General features: G+C 41.4%; 1 protein-coding gene across 2 annotated transcripts; it reads left to right on the forward strand.

Annotated features, from left to right (window-relative positions):
* Positions 1–2,790: 2,790 nt before the first annotated feature.
* On the forward strand, positions 2,791–5,747 carry LOC118391736 (C3a anaphylatoxin chemotactic receptor-like). 2 transcript variants are annotated; one of them, XM_035783230.2, is made up of 2 exons: positions 2,791–2,860; positions 4,199–5,747. In XM_035783230.2, exon 2 carries the CDS (start codon positions 4,206–4,208, stop codon positions 5,202–5,204), a length of 999 nt encoding a protein of 332 aa, XP_035639123.1. In that variant the 5' UTR covers positions 2,791–2,860; positions 4,199–4,205; the 3' UTR covers positions 5,205–5,747. The 2 variants fall into 2 exon arrangements, with proteins under 2 accessions (XP_035639123.1, XP_052314717.1); XM_052458757.1 differs by lacking the exon at positions 2,791–2,860 and adding an exon at positions 3,747–3,816.
* The last annotated feature ends 10,542 nt before the right edge of the window (positions 5,748–16,289 follow it).

Below are 16,289 nucleotides of genomic sequence, written 5' to 3' on the forward strand. Positions count from 1 at the left end.
TTGTTGAAAGCGCAGTGACAGACATTTGGCTGACAACTAAATCGCAAAACAGACATTGTTTTTTTATTAGAATTTGGTTTTGCATTTAGATGGTTGAAATCATAATCATAACACATTGGAAATTCAGTAAACGTTTTGAGTTGGTGTGTATAGTTTGTAATCTCATTAATCAATGTCTCAACCAAGTATTACCTGTCACACCCTGATCTATTTCACCTGTCTTTGTGCTTGTCTCCACCCCCATCTACACATGCACAATCGAGAGCATCCTGGCGGGCTGTATCACCGCCTGGTATGGCAACTGCTCCGCCCACAACCGTAAGGCTCTCCAGAGGGTAGTGAGGTCTGCACAACGCATCACCGGGGGCAAACTACCTGCCCTCCAGGACACCTACACCACCCGATGTTATAGGAAGGCCATAAAGATCATCAAGGACAACAACCACCGAGCCACTGCCTGTTCACCCCGCTATCATCCAGAAGGCGAGGTCAGTACAGGTGCATCAAAGCTGGGACCGAGAGACTGAAAAACAGCTTCTATCTCAAGGCCATCAGACTGTTAAACAGCCACCACTAACATTGAGTGGCTGCTGCCAACACACTGACACTGACTCAACTCCAGCCACTTTAATAATGGGAATTGATGGGAAATGATGTAAACTTTAAACAATGCTACCTAATATAATGTTTACATACCCTACATTATTCATCTCATATGCATACATATATACTGTACTCTATATCATCTACTGCATCCTTATGTAATACATGTATCACTAGCCACTTTAACTATGCCACTTTGTTTACATACTCATCTCATATGTATATATTGTACTCGATACCATCTACTGTATCTTGCCTATGCTGCTCTGTACCATCACTTATTCATATATCTTGATGTACATATTCTTTATCCCCTTACACTGTGTATAAGACAGTAGTTTTGGAATTGTTAGTTAGATTACTTGTTGGTTATTACTGCATTGTCGGAACTAGAAGCACAAGCATTTCGCTACACTCGCATTAACATCTGCTAACCATGTGTATGTGACAAATAAAATTTGATTTGATGTGATCAGGTGTCTCCCATCTCCCATCATTATCCCCTGTGTATTTATACCTGGGTTCTCTGTTTGTCTGTTGCCAGTTTGTTTTGTTCGTAAAGCCTACCAGTGTTTCTCCCCTTGCTCCTGGCTTTTCTAAAGTTCCTGTTTTCTAGTTTTGACCATTCTGCCTGCTGTCCTGTACCTTGTCCCACCACACTGAATTATTGACCTCTGCCTGCCCTGAGACTGCCTGCTGTTGTGTACCTTATGGACTCTGATCTGGATTACTGACCTCTGCTTGACCTGTCGTTTTACCTGCCCCCTGTTCTAGTAATACACTTGTATTACTTACTTACTTATTACTTACTTCACTATTTACTTTGTCTGCATCTGGGTCTTTCCTAAAATGTGATAATTATCCATGTTGAAATTGTGGTTTGCCGACTGGGTACTTTCAATACTTCTTCTTTCTTGAACTTTATTACTCATTTTGTCACGTACGTCCCATAGATTTTTGCCCCTCCCTATCACATTCTTCCACTGAAACAAAAACCTGTAAGATAAGTGACAAAATCAGAACAGAGACCTGAAAGAAGAGTTGAGTTTGATGCAAATATTCAGTTGAATTTTAAGTGAACTCTTGCCTAGCACCTAAATAGATTCACTGTTGCTATCGAAGTCATTCTTAAGGGTAGGTTTTAAAGTGCAAATAAAATGTGACCATACTTTACATTTACATTTACATTTAAGTCATTTAGCAGACGCTCTTATCCAGAGCGACTTACAAATTGGTGCATACACCTTAAGATATCCAGTGGAACAGCCACTTTACAATAGTGCATCTAAATCTTTTTAGGGGGGGGTGAGAAGGATTACTTACCCTATCCTAGGTATTCCTTGAAGAGGTGGGGTTTCAGGTGTCTCCGGAAGGTGGTGATTGACTCCGCTGTCCTGGCGTCGTGAGGGAGTTTGTTCCACCATTGGGGGGCCAGAGCAGCGAACAGTTTTGACTGGGCTGAGCGGGAACTGTACTTCCTCAGTGGTAGGGAGGCGAGCAGGCCAGAGGTGGATGAACGCAGTGCCCTTGTTTGGGTGTAGGGCCTGATCAGAGCCTGGAGGTACTGAGGTGCCGTTCCCCTCACAGCTCCGTAGGCAAGCACCATGGTCTTGTAGCGGATGCGAGCTTCAACTGGAAGCCAGTGGAGAGAGCGGAGGAGCGGGGTGACGTGAGAGAACTTGGGAAGGTTGAACACCAGACGGGCTGCGGCGTTCTGGATGAGTTGTAGGGGTTTAATGGCACAGGCAGGGAGCCCAGCCAACAGCGAGTTGCAGTAATCAAGGCGGGAGATGACAAGTGCCTGGATTAGGACCTGCGCCGCTTCCTGTGTGAGGCAGGGTCGTACTCTGCGGATGTTGTAGAGCATGAACCTACAGGAACGGGACACCGCCTTGATGTTAGTTACTTTATCACTCATATCTCATCAATTATGCTAATAGATTTTTTAAAGTCATCAACAGCTCTTGTTTCTATTCAAACCAGAATTGAACTAAACAGACAATAGGCCTCGGGTTTCAAGCTCTGGTTGATTTCAAATGTAATGATATTTAGTGATATTGGATTGTGTTTGGGTGTCATTGCAGCCAACTATCAACTATTGAAGGAAATGTATCCAGGGCCGGATTAGGAAATCATAGGCCTTCATCTCCACCAAAAGTCCCATCGAATTTAGTCCCTCCCTGCCACCTTCTATCCCTGAAAAACAAAACACCTTAAAGATAAGTGACAAAATCAGAACAGAGACCTGAAGGAAGAGGTGAGTTTGATATAAATGTTCAGTTGAATTTTAGGTGTGCTCTTACGTAGCTCCTTTTAAAGAATAGGACTAAATTAATTCAAACTTTTTTTTAAAGCTGCCATATGTATATTTTTGGGAGACCCAACCAAATTCACCTAGAAATTTATATGGTTCCCATTCTTAAATGAAGTTTTTGCTTCTTTTAACTTTCGGTTTTATACGCCAGCTTCAAACAGCTGAAAATACAATATTTTGGGTTATTGAAAAGATAAATCAGAGTGGTTTTAGATGGTTTGCAATGATTTTCTACACTGTACTTGCTTGTTTTGTCACATAAAAAGTACCCAATTGTCATACTTGAGAAAAAGTAAAGATATCTTAATAACAAAACTCAAGTAAGTCACCCAGTAAAATACTTCTTGAGTAAAAGTCTAAAACTATTTGGTTTAAAATATACTTTAGTATCAAAAGTAAATGTAATTGCTAAAATATACAAATGATCAAAAGTAAAAGTAAAAATATAAATAGTTTCACATTCCCTACATTAAGCTAATATTTTTAATTTACGGATAACCAGGGGCACACTCAAACACTCTGACCTGATTTACAAACAAAGCATTTGCGTTTCCTGAGTCCTGAGACAAGTATACATTGTTTTTCTATTGGAATTTGGTTGTGCATTTAGATGGTTGAATGCATAGTAATAACTCATTGAACATTCAGCGAACTTTTGCCTGTCTTTTTGAGTTGGTTGTCGTCTCAATGTCTCAACCAAATATTACCCAATTATCTACGTTGAAATGATGTGGTGTGTCCAGTGGGTACTTTCAATACTTCTTCTTTCTTTGACTTTAATAGGCATTCTGTCATTTTCCGTCCCATCCATTTAGTCCCTCCCTGCCACCTTCTATCCCTGAAAAACAAAACACCTTAAAGATAAGTGACAAAATCAGAACAGAGACCTGAAGGAAGAGGTGAGTTTGATATAAATGTTCAGTTGAATTTTAGGTGTGCTCTTACATAGCTCCTTTTAAATAATTCACTTGGGAAAAATAATTGATAGTATTATTTTCTAATATTTGTTTAACTTTGTGAAGAGGATTTGACACCCCTCTGTTTCATGACGATAGAAACTAAGGACCAACATTTTCCACATTGAAGGTGCTAATGTTTGAATTTGAACTCTGTTAATTAATGCAGCCACATGGTATATAAACAGCAAGACCATTGACATTAATTATGACTGGTTATAAGAATGAACCCTTACTGCAAAGCTAAGTTAAGTTAAAACATACATTTAGAAAATGGTGTGTTTTACAATGAGTGACATTGTGTATCAAACAATTCCTCCCCTAGTGACAAAATGAATTTCTCAGAGGACTTGGAGGATTATTATGACATGTTCATTCAAACGGATCAATCAGAGCAGCTAATTCAGTCCATACGGGTGCTGTCCATAGTCATCTACAGCATAACCTGTGTCCTCGGTATCCCAGGAAACTCATTTGTCATCTGGATAGCTGGAGTGAAGATGAAGAGGACAGTCAACACTGTCTGGTTTGTAAACCTGGCTGTAGCAGACCTCCTCTGCTGTATCTCCATACCCTTCTCATTGGTTGAAATCATATTGAACCAACACTGGCCATTCGGAGAGGCTATGTGTAAGGTTATCCCCTCTGTCATGTATCTCAACATGTTTGCCAGCGTCTTCACCCTGGTTCTCATCAGCCTGGACAGATTTGTCCTGATCATCCTGCCTGTCTTGGCCCAGAACCACCGGAGCATCACCCTGGCCTGGTTGCTGTGTGGTCTGGCCTGGGTCCTGGCCTTGCTCCTCAGCCTCCCCACCATGATTCATAATGGGACCATCGATAGTGTCGACAATGACGAAATTATTATGTGCACCTCTGTACACCCCCTTGGCGAAAACAACATTAGGGGCTTCTTTTCTGCCATCAAAGCCACCCATGTTCCCAGGCTGGTCCTCGGCTTCCTCGTTCCTCTGACGGTCATCGCTGTCTGCTACCTGCTCATCGGCAGGAGGGTGAGCAGCGCTCACTTCAAGTCTCAGAGGACCTTCTGGCTCATTCTGGCTGTGGTGGCAGCATTCTTTGTGTGCTGGCTGCCGTATCACACCATAGGTATGGTGATTGGGTATGGTAGGTTTGCCTCGGCAGATGAAGCCTGGAATTGGTACCCCCTGGCCATCTCTCTGGCCTATGTCAACAGCTGCCTCAACCCTGTCCTGTATGTGTTTATGGGCCAGGACTTCAAGGAGAGGGTCAGGGTCTCTTTCCGTAAAATATTTGAGAATGTCTTCAGTGAGGATGCCATAACACATACATCTGTGACTCATGTCTGAGTCCAAAATGTCTGATAACTCTCCTGGGTCGTATTCAGAAAACAGCATACTTAAGTTATAGAAAATGCTAAGAGTGTGCAAAGCTGTCATCAAGGCAAAGGGTGGCTACTTTGAAGACTCTCAAATATAAAATATATTTGTTTTACACTTTTTTGGTTACTGCATGATTCCATATGTGTTATTTCATAGTTTTGATGTCTTCACTATTATTGTACAATGTAGAAAATAGTAAAAAAGAAAGAAAAAGAAAAACCCTTGAACTAGTAGGTGTGTCCAACCAAACCTTTGACTGGAACGGTATATTCTTTATTATTGGTGTGTAGAAAAGGAACTGGGAGCCAGTGTCTAGATTACTCTAATCAAGGCATTCCAAGTAAAACATTTTTTTTTATAGCCATCCACCACTTACACATTCCTCTCATGCTTACTGTAATATCTGTCATTTAAAAAAATAAACAGTCTGAAGATCAACTGGCTGGTTGGCATAGATGTTCTCCACTAAAGCCACATAGTGGTGCTATAGAGCAATGATAAACACCACACTAACCCCATATGATAAACTCATCTCATGATGATAGAGAAGTCACTGTGTAACTGAATAAACTTTGAAGTGTTGTGACAACAGCTTGAGTTCATTTATATGTCAGAAAATCTGAACACTCTCGCTGACAGCTTCATTTTCTCAAAGTTATCTCCTGGTATGTGATGACTGTCATATTGGGTGGATTGGAGTTTTGTTTGGATAAGAGGAGTCAACTATTATCTGATCCCCTGCTTGGAAATGGAAATGTACATTTGAACTTAAAGGAGCAATCAGCATTTGCTACATCCATTTTTGAACTTAGAAATGAATGATATGTACTCATTGATTCTTGAAGAATACAACATATGCCTCATGAGCTAAGTTCAACTGTTGTACCCCAACAGAACCCCAAATAAGCTTATTTTTACTCCAATGTTTGTAAACAAAAACCAAATAGCCTAAAAACCTAGTTAAAGTAAAATGTTGATATCAATAATGTTCAACCCTTGCATCCATAGCTCTGTCTATGAATTTGAGAGTGGTCTAGCCCCACCCGTTTATATTTTTACAGAAGCAGGGGTGGGGTGTACGCGTTGTAATTGTTTCAACTGCTGATTGCCCCATTAAGTACCCTTCTAGCCTCTATGACTGCATTTACACAGGCAGACCAATTCTGACAAATTTTCCACTAATTGATCTTTTGACCAATCAAATCAGCTCTGAAAAATACATTTTGAAAAAATAAAAAATGTATTTGATTGGGCAAAAGATCAATTAGTGGAAAAAATATCAGAAATGGGCTGCCTGTGTAGACACAGACCTTGTGTTACTTTCCTTCTAAGCAATGTAGGAGCCATAAAAATAGGACAACGAGAATGGACAAAGCCCCTCACACCACTGCACTTAATGGAATGTCTGCTCTAGTAATTCTAGTTCTATTCACTTATTTTAAACGTCAAACAAATAACGAAAAAGCAAACATAATTCTCTTGTCTCTTATTCTCACAAATGCAAAAAAAGGACATGCTGAACAATAATTATAATAATTATTATTTCTGTAGAGCGCATTTTCCACGCTCAATGCGCATAAATGCAGTGACATTCTGTAAATACAAAGCTCAATTCACTCTTACACTACCACTGCTCAACTCAGGTAAAGGAATAAACAGTTTGAAATGGATACCTTTTCCAAGAAACCTCTGAAATCTTATCAAATGAGTGGTTTCATTCTGATAGGTCTCAGAATGGAAGTGTGACGATAATAACACCTCATCACTAAAATACTGAACATTTACACTTTACATTTTTGTCATTTAGCAGACGTTCTTATCCAGAGCGACTTACAGTTAGTGCATCAAGTTTTGCTAAATGTGTATTGATGAGTGTATATTTATTTTAAACCTGTTAGTGATCCCTTTGCATGCCAATCCCTTTAGCGTAATCGATTTGACAACATCCAATGAAATTGCAGTGCGCCAAATTCAAACTACAGAAATATCAATATTCAAGATTCACAAAAATATAAGTGTAATTCATCAAAATAAAGTTTAACTTCTTGTTAATCCAGCCGCAGTGTCAGATATCAAAAATGCTTTACGGCGAAAGCAGACCATGCAATTATCTGTGGACAGCGCCCCGCATACAAACACATTTTCAACAAGGCAGGTGGCGACACAAAAGTCAGAAATAACGAAATAATAAATGCCTTACTTTTGAAGATCTTCTTCTTTTTGCAATCCCAAATGTCTCAGTGACACAATGAATGGTCGTTTTGTTCGATAAATTCCTTCTTTATATCCCCAAAATGTCAATTTATTTGGCGCGTTTGATTCAGAAATACACCGGTTCCAACTCACCCAACATGACTACAAAGTATCTAATAAGTAAAGTTGGTCCAAACATTTCAAACAATGTTCCTAATGCAACCTAAGGTATCCCAAAACCTAATTAATCGATCAAATTTAAGACGGGACAAACTGTTTCCAATATCGGATAAAAACAACGTGAAGGGTGTTCCAGTTCACACGCACCAAAATACTAGAGACCTTCAGAGTGACACTTACAAAGAACAGCCATACTTCTTAATTTCTCAAAAGAAAAACATTGAAACAATTTCTAAAGACTGTTGACATCTAGTGGAAGCCATAGGAACTGCAACCAGGTTCCTATTAAATAGGACCTCCCATAGAAAACCATTGGGAAATACTATGACCTCAAATTCTTTCCTCTGGATGGTTTGTCCTCTGGGTTTTGCCTGCCAAATCAGTTCTGTTATACTCACTGTTTTCTCTCCAAATCTACCAATTATATGCATACCATAGCTTCTGGGCCTGAGTAACAGGCAGTTTACTTTGGGCACGCTTTTCATCCGGACGTGAAAATTACTGCCCCCTATCCCTAAGAAGTTTTAAGGGCCCTGTTTTCTACCAACATATCATCTAGCCATATAATTTATATCTTTTCAACTATTTCATGAACAAGTTAAAGGCATAGTTCGCCCAAATTACAAAATTACATATTGGTTTCCTAATACAGCACACCATGCTTTGGTCTTGTTTACCAGTCCACTATCTCCAAATTGTAACTTTTTAGTGTTTGTGGCACCAAACAATTCAAGTCAATATCCAAGATATTAGCATTTTCTGTGCGTCATGTCCAAACATGCATCATGTCCAAATCTTCTTAAGGTAATGTAATTAATCTTAAATAAAGGTTAAATATATTTTATTTATTTAAGCTTCACAATCAATTTTGAATTATTTGGCCCTGAAAAAATGTAAATGCCACAAATTGTTTTGAATTTCTCTTGTTATTGTCATTCATTGAATGTATGTAGAATATTTGATTATCAAACACTATGGCTGCGTTTACACAGGCATCCAAATCTGATACATTTGACCAATCACATCAGATCTAATTGGTCAAAAGACCAATTAGTGAACAGGGTCAGGGAAGGCAAGGGTCAAAAACCAGGAGGATGAAAAAAAGAGAGTCTGGGAAAAGAGAGGGGCTGACAGGACAAACGCTGGTAAGCTTGACAAACAAGATGAACTGGCACAGAAAACACAGGTATAAATACCCAGGGGAAAATTGGGGAAGATGGGCGACACCTGGAGGGGGGTGGAGACAAGCACAAGGACAGATGAAACATCAGGGCGTGACAGTACCACCCCCTCTAGGGACGCCACCTGGCGTCCTACCTGGACACATACCTGGTTGAGCGGGGTGCCGGCGCTGGAACTCAGAGTTGAGGCCTGGGTCCAGGATGTCTCTAGCGGAGACCCAGCACCTCTCCGTTATGGAACCAAAACAAGAGTTTAATGGACAAAATGTAGGTATTTCAATCCCGTTCTGTTCCGTTTGCTTCCGTTTAAGAATATTATTTCAACATAATGGGCAGAATGAATACACCCCTGATCACCAGCACACACAGTTCACTTTAAACTTCTTATGGATCCCTTCGCGCGCCAATCCCTTTAGCGGGATCGATTTGACAACACCCAGTAAAATTGCAGCACCAAATTCAAAAACAGAAATACTCAGAATTCAAAAAGCATACAAGTGTTATACATCAGTTTAAAGATTAACTTCTTGTTAATCCAGCCACAGTGTCAGATTTCAAAAAGGCTTTACGGCGAAAGCAGACCATGCGATTATCTGAGGACAGCGCCCAGCATACCAACAGATGAAAATCAGATTTCAACCTGGCAGGTGCTACACAAAAGTCAGAAATAACAATATAATTCATGCCTTACCTTTGAAGATCTTCTTCTGTTGGCACTCCAAAATGTCCCATAAACATCACAAAAGGTACTTTTGTTCAATAATTTGCTTCTTTATATCCCCAAAATGTCAATTTATTTGGCGCATTTGATTCAGAAAAACACCGGTTCCAACTTGCCCAACTCGCCTACAAAGTACAGTGGGCAAAGAAGTATTTAGTCAGCCACCAATTGTGCAAGTTCTCCCACTTAAAAAGATGAGAGAGGCCTGTAATTTTCATCATAGGTACACTTCAACTATGACAGATAAAATGAGGAAAAGAAATCTAGAAAATCACATTGTAGGATTTTTAATGAATTTATTTGCAAATTATGGTGGAAAATAAGTATTTGGTCACCTACAAACAAGCACGATTTCTGGCACTCACAGACCTGTAACTTCTTCTTTAAGAGGCTCCTCTGTCCTTGACTCGTTACCTGTATTAATGGCACCTGTTTGAACTTGTTATCAGTATAAAATACCTGTCCACAACCTCAAACAGTCACACTCCAAACTCCACTATGGCCAAGACCAAAGAGCTGTCAAAGGACACCAGAAACAAAATTGTACACCTGCACCAGGCTGGGAAGACTGAATCTGCAATAGGTAAGCAGCTTGGTTTGAAGAAATCAATTGTGGGAGCAATTATTAGGAAATGGAAGACATACAAGACCACTGATAATCTCCCTCGATCTGGGGCTCCACGCAAGATCTCACCCCGTGGGGTCAAAATGATCACAAGAACGGTGAGCAAAAATCCCAGAACCACACAGGGGGACCTAGTGAATGACCTGCAGAGAGCTGGGACCAAAGTAACAAAGCCTACCATAAGTAACACACTACGCCGCCAGGGACTCAAATCCTCTAGTGCCAGATGTTTCCCCCTGCTTAAGCCAGTACATGTCCAGGCCCATCTGAAGTTTGTCAGAGAGCATTTGGATGATCCAGAAGAAGATTGGGAGAATGTCATATGGTCAGATGAAACCAAAATATAACTTTTTGGTAAAAACTCAACTTGTCGTGTTTGGAGGACAAAGAATGCTGAGTTGCATCCAAAGAACACCATACCTACTGTGAAGCATGGGGGTGGAAACATCATGCTTTGGGGCTGTTTTTCTGCAAAAGGACCAGGACGACTGACCCTTGTAAAGGAAAGAATGAATGGGGCCATGTAAGATGTGAGATTTTGAGTGAAAACCTCCTTCCATCAGCAAGGAGTGGCTTCTTAAGAAGCATTTCAAGGTCCTGGAGTGGCCTAGCCAGTCTCCAGATCTCAACCCCATAGAAAATCTTTGGAGGGAGTTGAAAGTTGCCCAGCAACAGCCCCAAAACATCACTGCTCTAGAGGAGATCTGCATGGAGGAATGGGCCAAAATACCAGAAACAGTGTGTGAAAACCTTATGAAGACTTACAGAAAACGTTTGACCTCTGTCATTGCCAACAAAGGGTATATAACAAAGTATTGAGATAAACTTTTGTTATTGATCAAATACTTATATTCCACCATAATTTGCAAATACATTCATTTTGTCTGTCATAGTTGAAGTGTACCTATGATGAAAATTACAGGCCTCTCTCATCTTTTTAAGTGGGAGAACTTGCATGTATGTATCCTAAAACGTAAATAATAATTATAATTTAAGATGGGAAATTCTGTGCTCAATACCGGACAAAAACAAAGTGATGCACGTTCCAGGTCGCGCGCACCAAAACATTAGAGTGTATCTGGAGTGACACATGAAAATAACAGGGCTATTTCTATATTTCTCAAAGGAAAAACATAAACCAATTTCTAAAGGACATCTAGTGGAAGCCATAGGAACTGCAAGCCTATTTCTATTAAAAAGGGATTGCCATAGAAATCTCATGGAAAACAGATTTAGCTCAAAATTGTTTGTCCCTGGATGGATTGTGCTCTGGGTTTTGCCTGCCAAACCAGTTCTGTTATACTCAGACATTATTCAAACAGTTTTAGAAACTTCAGTGTTTTCTATCCAAATCTACTAATACTAAGCATATTGCTTCTTGCTCCCCCTAGCCGAAAGAGGTTTTAATAACAGCCAGATACAAACAGCATCATCACTTTTCTCATTGTATAATTCCTTCTTGCATCTATGTGCTCTTCTCCTCTCACCTTTTCCCTTGGCTTGTGGATTTCAGTGCACAACACAACAACTGTCTGTGACCAGGTGAAAAAAACTCTAAGCCAAACCTTCATACCATAACGGCTAACCGCTACACACAGCCGACATTAAATTGGTGTCAGTATATTAGCTAACGTCATAGTAAACATAGCTACTAGAACAAATGCGTTAGTAAACCCGCTACAATCATGTAGTACAGTGTACAGCAAGCAGTTTAGCAGTTACACCGTTGGGCAAAGGTGGCAATAAATTAATACAATCGAAAGCTTGCCTTGACTTGGAAGAGTTCCAGTGTTGGATAGCCTTAGCTAACATAAATAGCATTCCTCCCTGTTTGAGCCGGGTGTTTGAGTAGGCTAAATTAGCTAGCTACACCATGGTTTTACCGCAGAGAGTGCTGCTGAAGCTACTGAAGACCTTTAATCAGTTATTTGGCAAAGTGAATATATTTAGCACAGTTTGATCTAAAAAGGATAATGTTTCACTATATATCTAAAAAAATTAATTCACTGAGTTGGAAGGTCCCCCCCTTACTACTCTGAGAAGCCTCCACTGGTGCAGGTGCATATTACAGTACATCATGATTGCAAGGTGTCCCAATATATTTTCCAACTGTTCGGGAACCTTCTAGCCAATGAGAAACGAGTGTTCAACAATGCTGTGGTATAATTACTTTTAATCTTACCCTGGGATTTCACAGATGATATATTTTTTAGGACATGTCTTTACTTTTTAACCACAGATCATAGAAACACACTGTTTTGTAAACATTGGTTTGGTGCTGAAGATAATAAATAGGAGGTTGAAAAGTGGCGGAATTGCACTTTAAATATTTGTAGCAGAATGCCAGTTTGTAGTTAGAGGTGATCAATGAACGACCAGCAAACATTTTTGTTTTATTGTAGGTCTCAATAGTTAGTTTTATTCAAGGTCCTTTAAAAAAATGTATTTATTAAAAAATAAATCTCACATTTGGGAAGAAACTTAATTAAACCCTTTTTATGTGAGGGTCAACAGCCAGTCTCTTCACAGGAAGTTCCTCTGTCTCAGTGTTGCCACTTTCTTTGGAATTGAATTGTACACAGAATACAAGATAATTGTGATCTTAGAGATTCTTTCTGCAGTATTCTCTACTCTTTCTTCAAGACCAGAAAATGGGGCACTGACATATTTTTCACCCTCTAATTAATGTGTGCTTCTGCCTTGTGCTCCTAATTGAGAGCTTGTTCATTGATTGAGAAATGTGATTGTCTCCCTTTCTCTTCAGAACCCTAGTTTCCTTTGTTTGTTCAACCGCCCAGGGGACATTGGGGCGGCAGGGTAGCCTAGTGACATTGGGGCGGCAGGGTAGCCTAGTGGTTAGAGCGTTGGACTAGTAACCGAAAGGTTGCAAGTCCAAATCCCCGAGCTGACAAGGTACAAATCTGTCGTTCTGCCCCTGAATAGGCAGTTAACCCAATGTTCATAGGCCGTAATTGAAAATAAGATTTTAAAAAACCCAGAAACATTCTGTTTCCCTACACGGATTCAAGTGAAACGAAACCAAAGCGCAGCAGTCAGGATGGTGGATCAGGTGAGCAAGTCTCCTTTGGATGCCTTTGTTTTGCTAAGATAAGTGTCATGTTGATTTAATGACCTGAGTTAAAGGGGATGTCGAAGGCTTCCTTCCCCATGTCTGTACTGGACCCTGTTTTTGTGCAGGCAGATATTTTTTTTCTTCATTGTTTTGTGTAACCTCCTCCCACTACTTTTGATCTTTTTTACCTGGCTTTGACCCTTCCATGTTCTGCCACTCAACCCCAAACTAAAATAACCTGAGCATGTTAGACATGTAATTCCGAGCTCCCGATGCTGTTGGTATAAACCTATGGTAGTACAGCCAGCTTATTGGCATTAGGTGTTAATAATGCTATTTTCTAATGATTAGTCCCTATTGGAATTTGGCCTCTAGGTACCATTTCTCAGGCCAGAGGTCACTGAAGAGCAGGCCTTAGTAACTGGTATCTGTGCCCCTGAGCCATAAAATCGGCCATGGGTGTCCTTAAGCGATTTCACATGTATAGTCTATTCAACCCCAAGGTCTCAGCCTTGATGTAATGCTTTGGCATTAAACAGCAAACAGATAAGTCAAGAGTATTTAGGTCAGACCTCCCCTCTGGAGGGGGAGAGATTTGCTGCAAACCTCTTAGAGGAACATGTCTGTTCCCATGTGCATATGCCTGTTGTTTGCGTTATATTTTGTGTCTAGCATTTCTCTACACCTTGACCAGTTTCCATTCCCAGCATAGGGTCAGTTTATTCCCAACCCCTTTCGGTCGAGCTGTGACACAAATTGCAATACATTTTATTTATTGATCAATATTAGTCATGTTGTCACCTACCTCACACCAAAAAAAGAAACGTCCCTTTTTCAGGACCCTGTCTTTCAAAGATCATTTGTAAAAATCCAAATAACAGATTCACAGATCTTCATTATAAAGGTTTTAAACACTGTTTCCCATGCTTGTTCAATAAACCATAAACAATGAATGAACATGCACCGGTGGAACGGTCGTTAAGACACTAATAGCTTACAGACGGTAGGCAAATGAGGTCACAGTTATGAAAACTTAGGACACTAAAGAGGCCTTTCTACTGACTCTGAAAAACACCAAAAGAAAGATGCCCAGGGTCCCTGCTCAACTGCGTGAATGTGCCTTAGGCATACTGCAAGGAGGCATGAGGACTGCAGATGTGGCCAGGGAAATAAATTGCAATATCCGTACTGTTAGACACCTCAGACAGCGCTACAGGGAGACAGGACGGACAGCTGATCATCCTCGCAGTGGCAGACCATGTGTAACAAAACCTGCACAGGATCTGTACATCCGAAAATCACACCTGCGGGACAGGTACAGGATGGCAACAACAACTGCCCGAGTTACACCAGGAAAGTACAATCCCTCCATCAGTGCTCAGACTGTCCGTAATAGGCTGAGAGACGCTGGACTAAGGGCTTGTAGCCCTGTTGTAGTAAGGCAGGTTCTCACCAGGCATCACCGGCAACAACATCGCCTATGTCGCAACCCACCATCGCTGGACCAGACAGGACTGGCAAAAAGTGCTCTTCACCGACGAGTCGCGGTTTTGTCTCACCAGGGTTGATGGTCAGATTCGCCTTTATCGTTGAAGGAATGAGCATTACACCGAGGCCTGTACTCTGGAGCGGGATTGATTTGGAGGTGGAGGGTCCGTCATGGTCTGGGGCATTGTGTCACAGCATCATCGGACTGAGCTTGTTATCATTGCAGGCAATCTCAACACTGTGCATTACAGGGAAGACGTCCTCCACCCTCATGTGGTTCCCTTCCTGCAGGCTCATCCTGACATGACCCTCCAGCATGACAATGCCACCAGCCATACTGCTCGTTCTGTGCGTGATTTCCTGCAAGACAGGAATGTCAGTGTTCTGCCATGGCCAGCGAAGAGCCCGGATCTCAATCCCATTGAGCACGTCTGGGACGTAGTGATGCTGGACGGGCGGGCAGGTGCGGGCAGCGATCGGTTGAAGAGCATGCATTTAGTTTTACTTGCATTTAAGAGCAGCTGGAGGCCACGGAAGGAGAGTTGTATGGCATTGAAGCTCGTCTGGAGGTGAGTTAGCACTGTGCCCAAAGAAGGGCCAGAAGTATACAGAATGGTGTCGTCTGCGTAGAGGTGGATCAGAGAATCACCAGCAGCAAGAATGACATCATTGATGTATACAGAGAAAAGAGTCGGCCCCTGAGAATTGAACCCTGTGGCACCCCCATAGAGACTGCCAGAAGTCTGGAAAACAGGCCCTCCAATTTGACACACTGAACTCTATCTGAGAAGTAGTTGGTGAACCAGGCGAGGCTGTCATTTGAGAAACCAAGGCTGTTGAGTCTGCCGATAAGAATGTGGTGATTGACACAAGAGTCGAAAGCCTCTTGGCCAGGTCGATGAAGACAGCTGCACAGTATTGTCTTTTATCGATGGCAGTTATGATATCATTTAGGACCGTGAGCGTGGCTGAGGTGCACCCATGACCAGCTCGGAAGCCAGATTGCATAGCAGAGAAGGTATGGTAGGATTCGAAATGGTCGGTGATCTGTTTGTTAACTTGGCATTCGAAGACCTTAGAAAGGCAGGGTAGGATAGATATAGGTCTGTAGCAGTTTGGGTCTAGAGTGTCTCCCCGTTTGAAGAGGGGGCTGACCGCGGAAGCTTTCCAATCTTTGGGGATTCAGATTTTGCAGCTCTTTCAGAACATCAGCTATCTGGATTTGGGTGGAGGAGAAATGTGGAGGCTTGAGCGAGTTGCTTTGGGGGGGTGCAGTGCAGTTGACCGGGGTAGGGGTAGCCAGGTGGAAAGCATTACCAGCCGTAGAAAAATGCTACTTAAAATTCTCAATTATTGTGGATTTATTGGTGGTGACTGTGTTTCCTAGCCTCAGTGCAGTGGTAGATGGGAGGAGGTGCCGTTATTCTCCATGGACTTTACAATGTCCCAGAACCTTTTTGAGTTTGTGCTACAGGATGGAAATTTCTGTTTGGAAAAGCTAGCCTTATCTTTCCTAACTGCTTGTGTATATTGGTTCCTAATTTCCCTGAAAAGTTGCATATCACGGGGGCTATTGATGCTAATGCAGTCT

The sequence above is a fragment of the Oncorhynchus keta genome, chromosome 12 (genome assembly GCF_023373465.1).
Source record: "Oncorhynchus keta strain PuntledgeMale-10-30-2019 chromosome 12, Oket_V2, whole genome shotgun sequence".
NCBI classification, from domain to species: domain Eukaryota; kingdom Metazoa; phylum Chordata; class Actinopteri; order Salmoniformes; family Salmonidae; genus Oncorhynchus; species Oncorhynchus keta.

Coding starts and splice junctions, on each gene's coding strand:
- LOC118391736 (XM_035783230.2), top strand. CDS start 4,206: ATGAATTTCTCAGAGGACTTGGAGGATTATTATGACATGTTCATTCAA.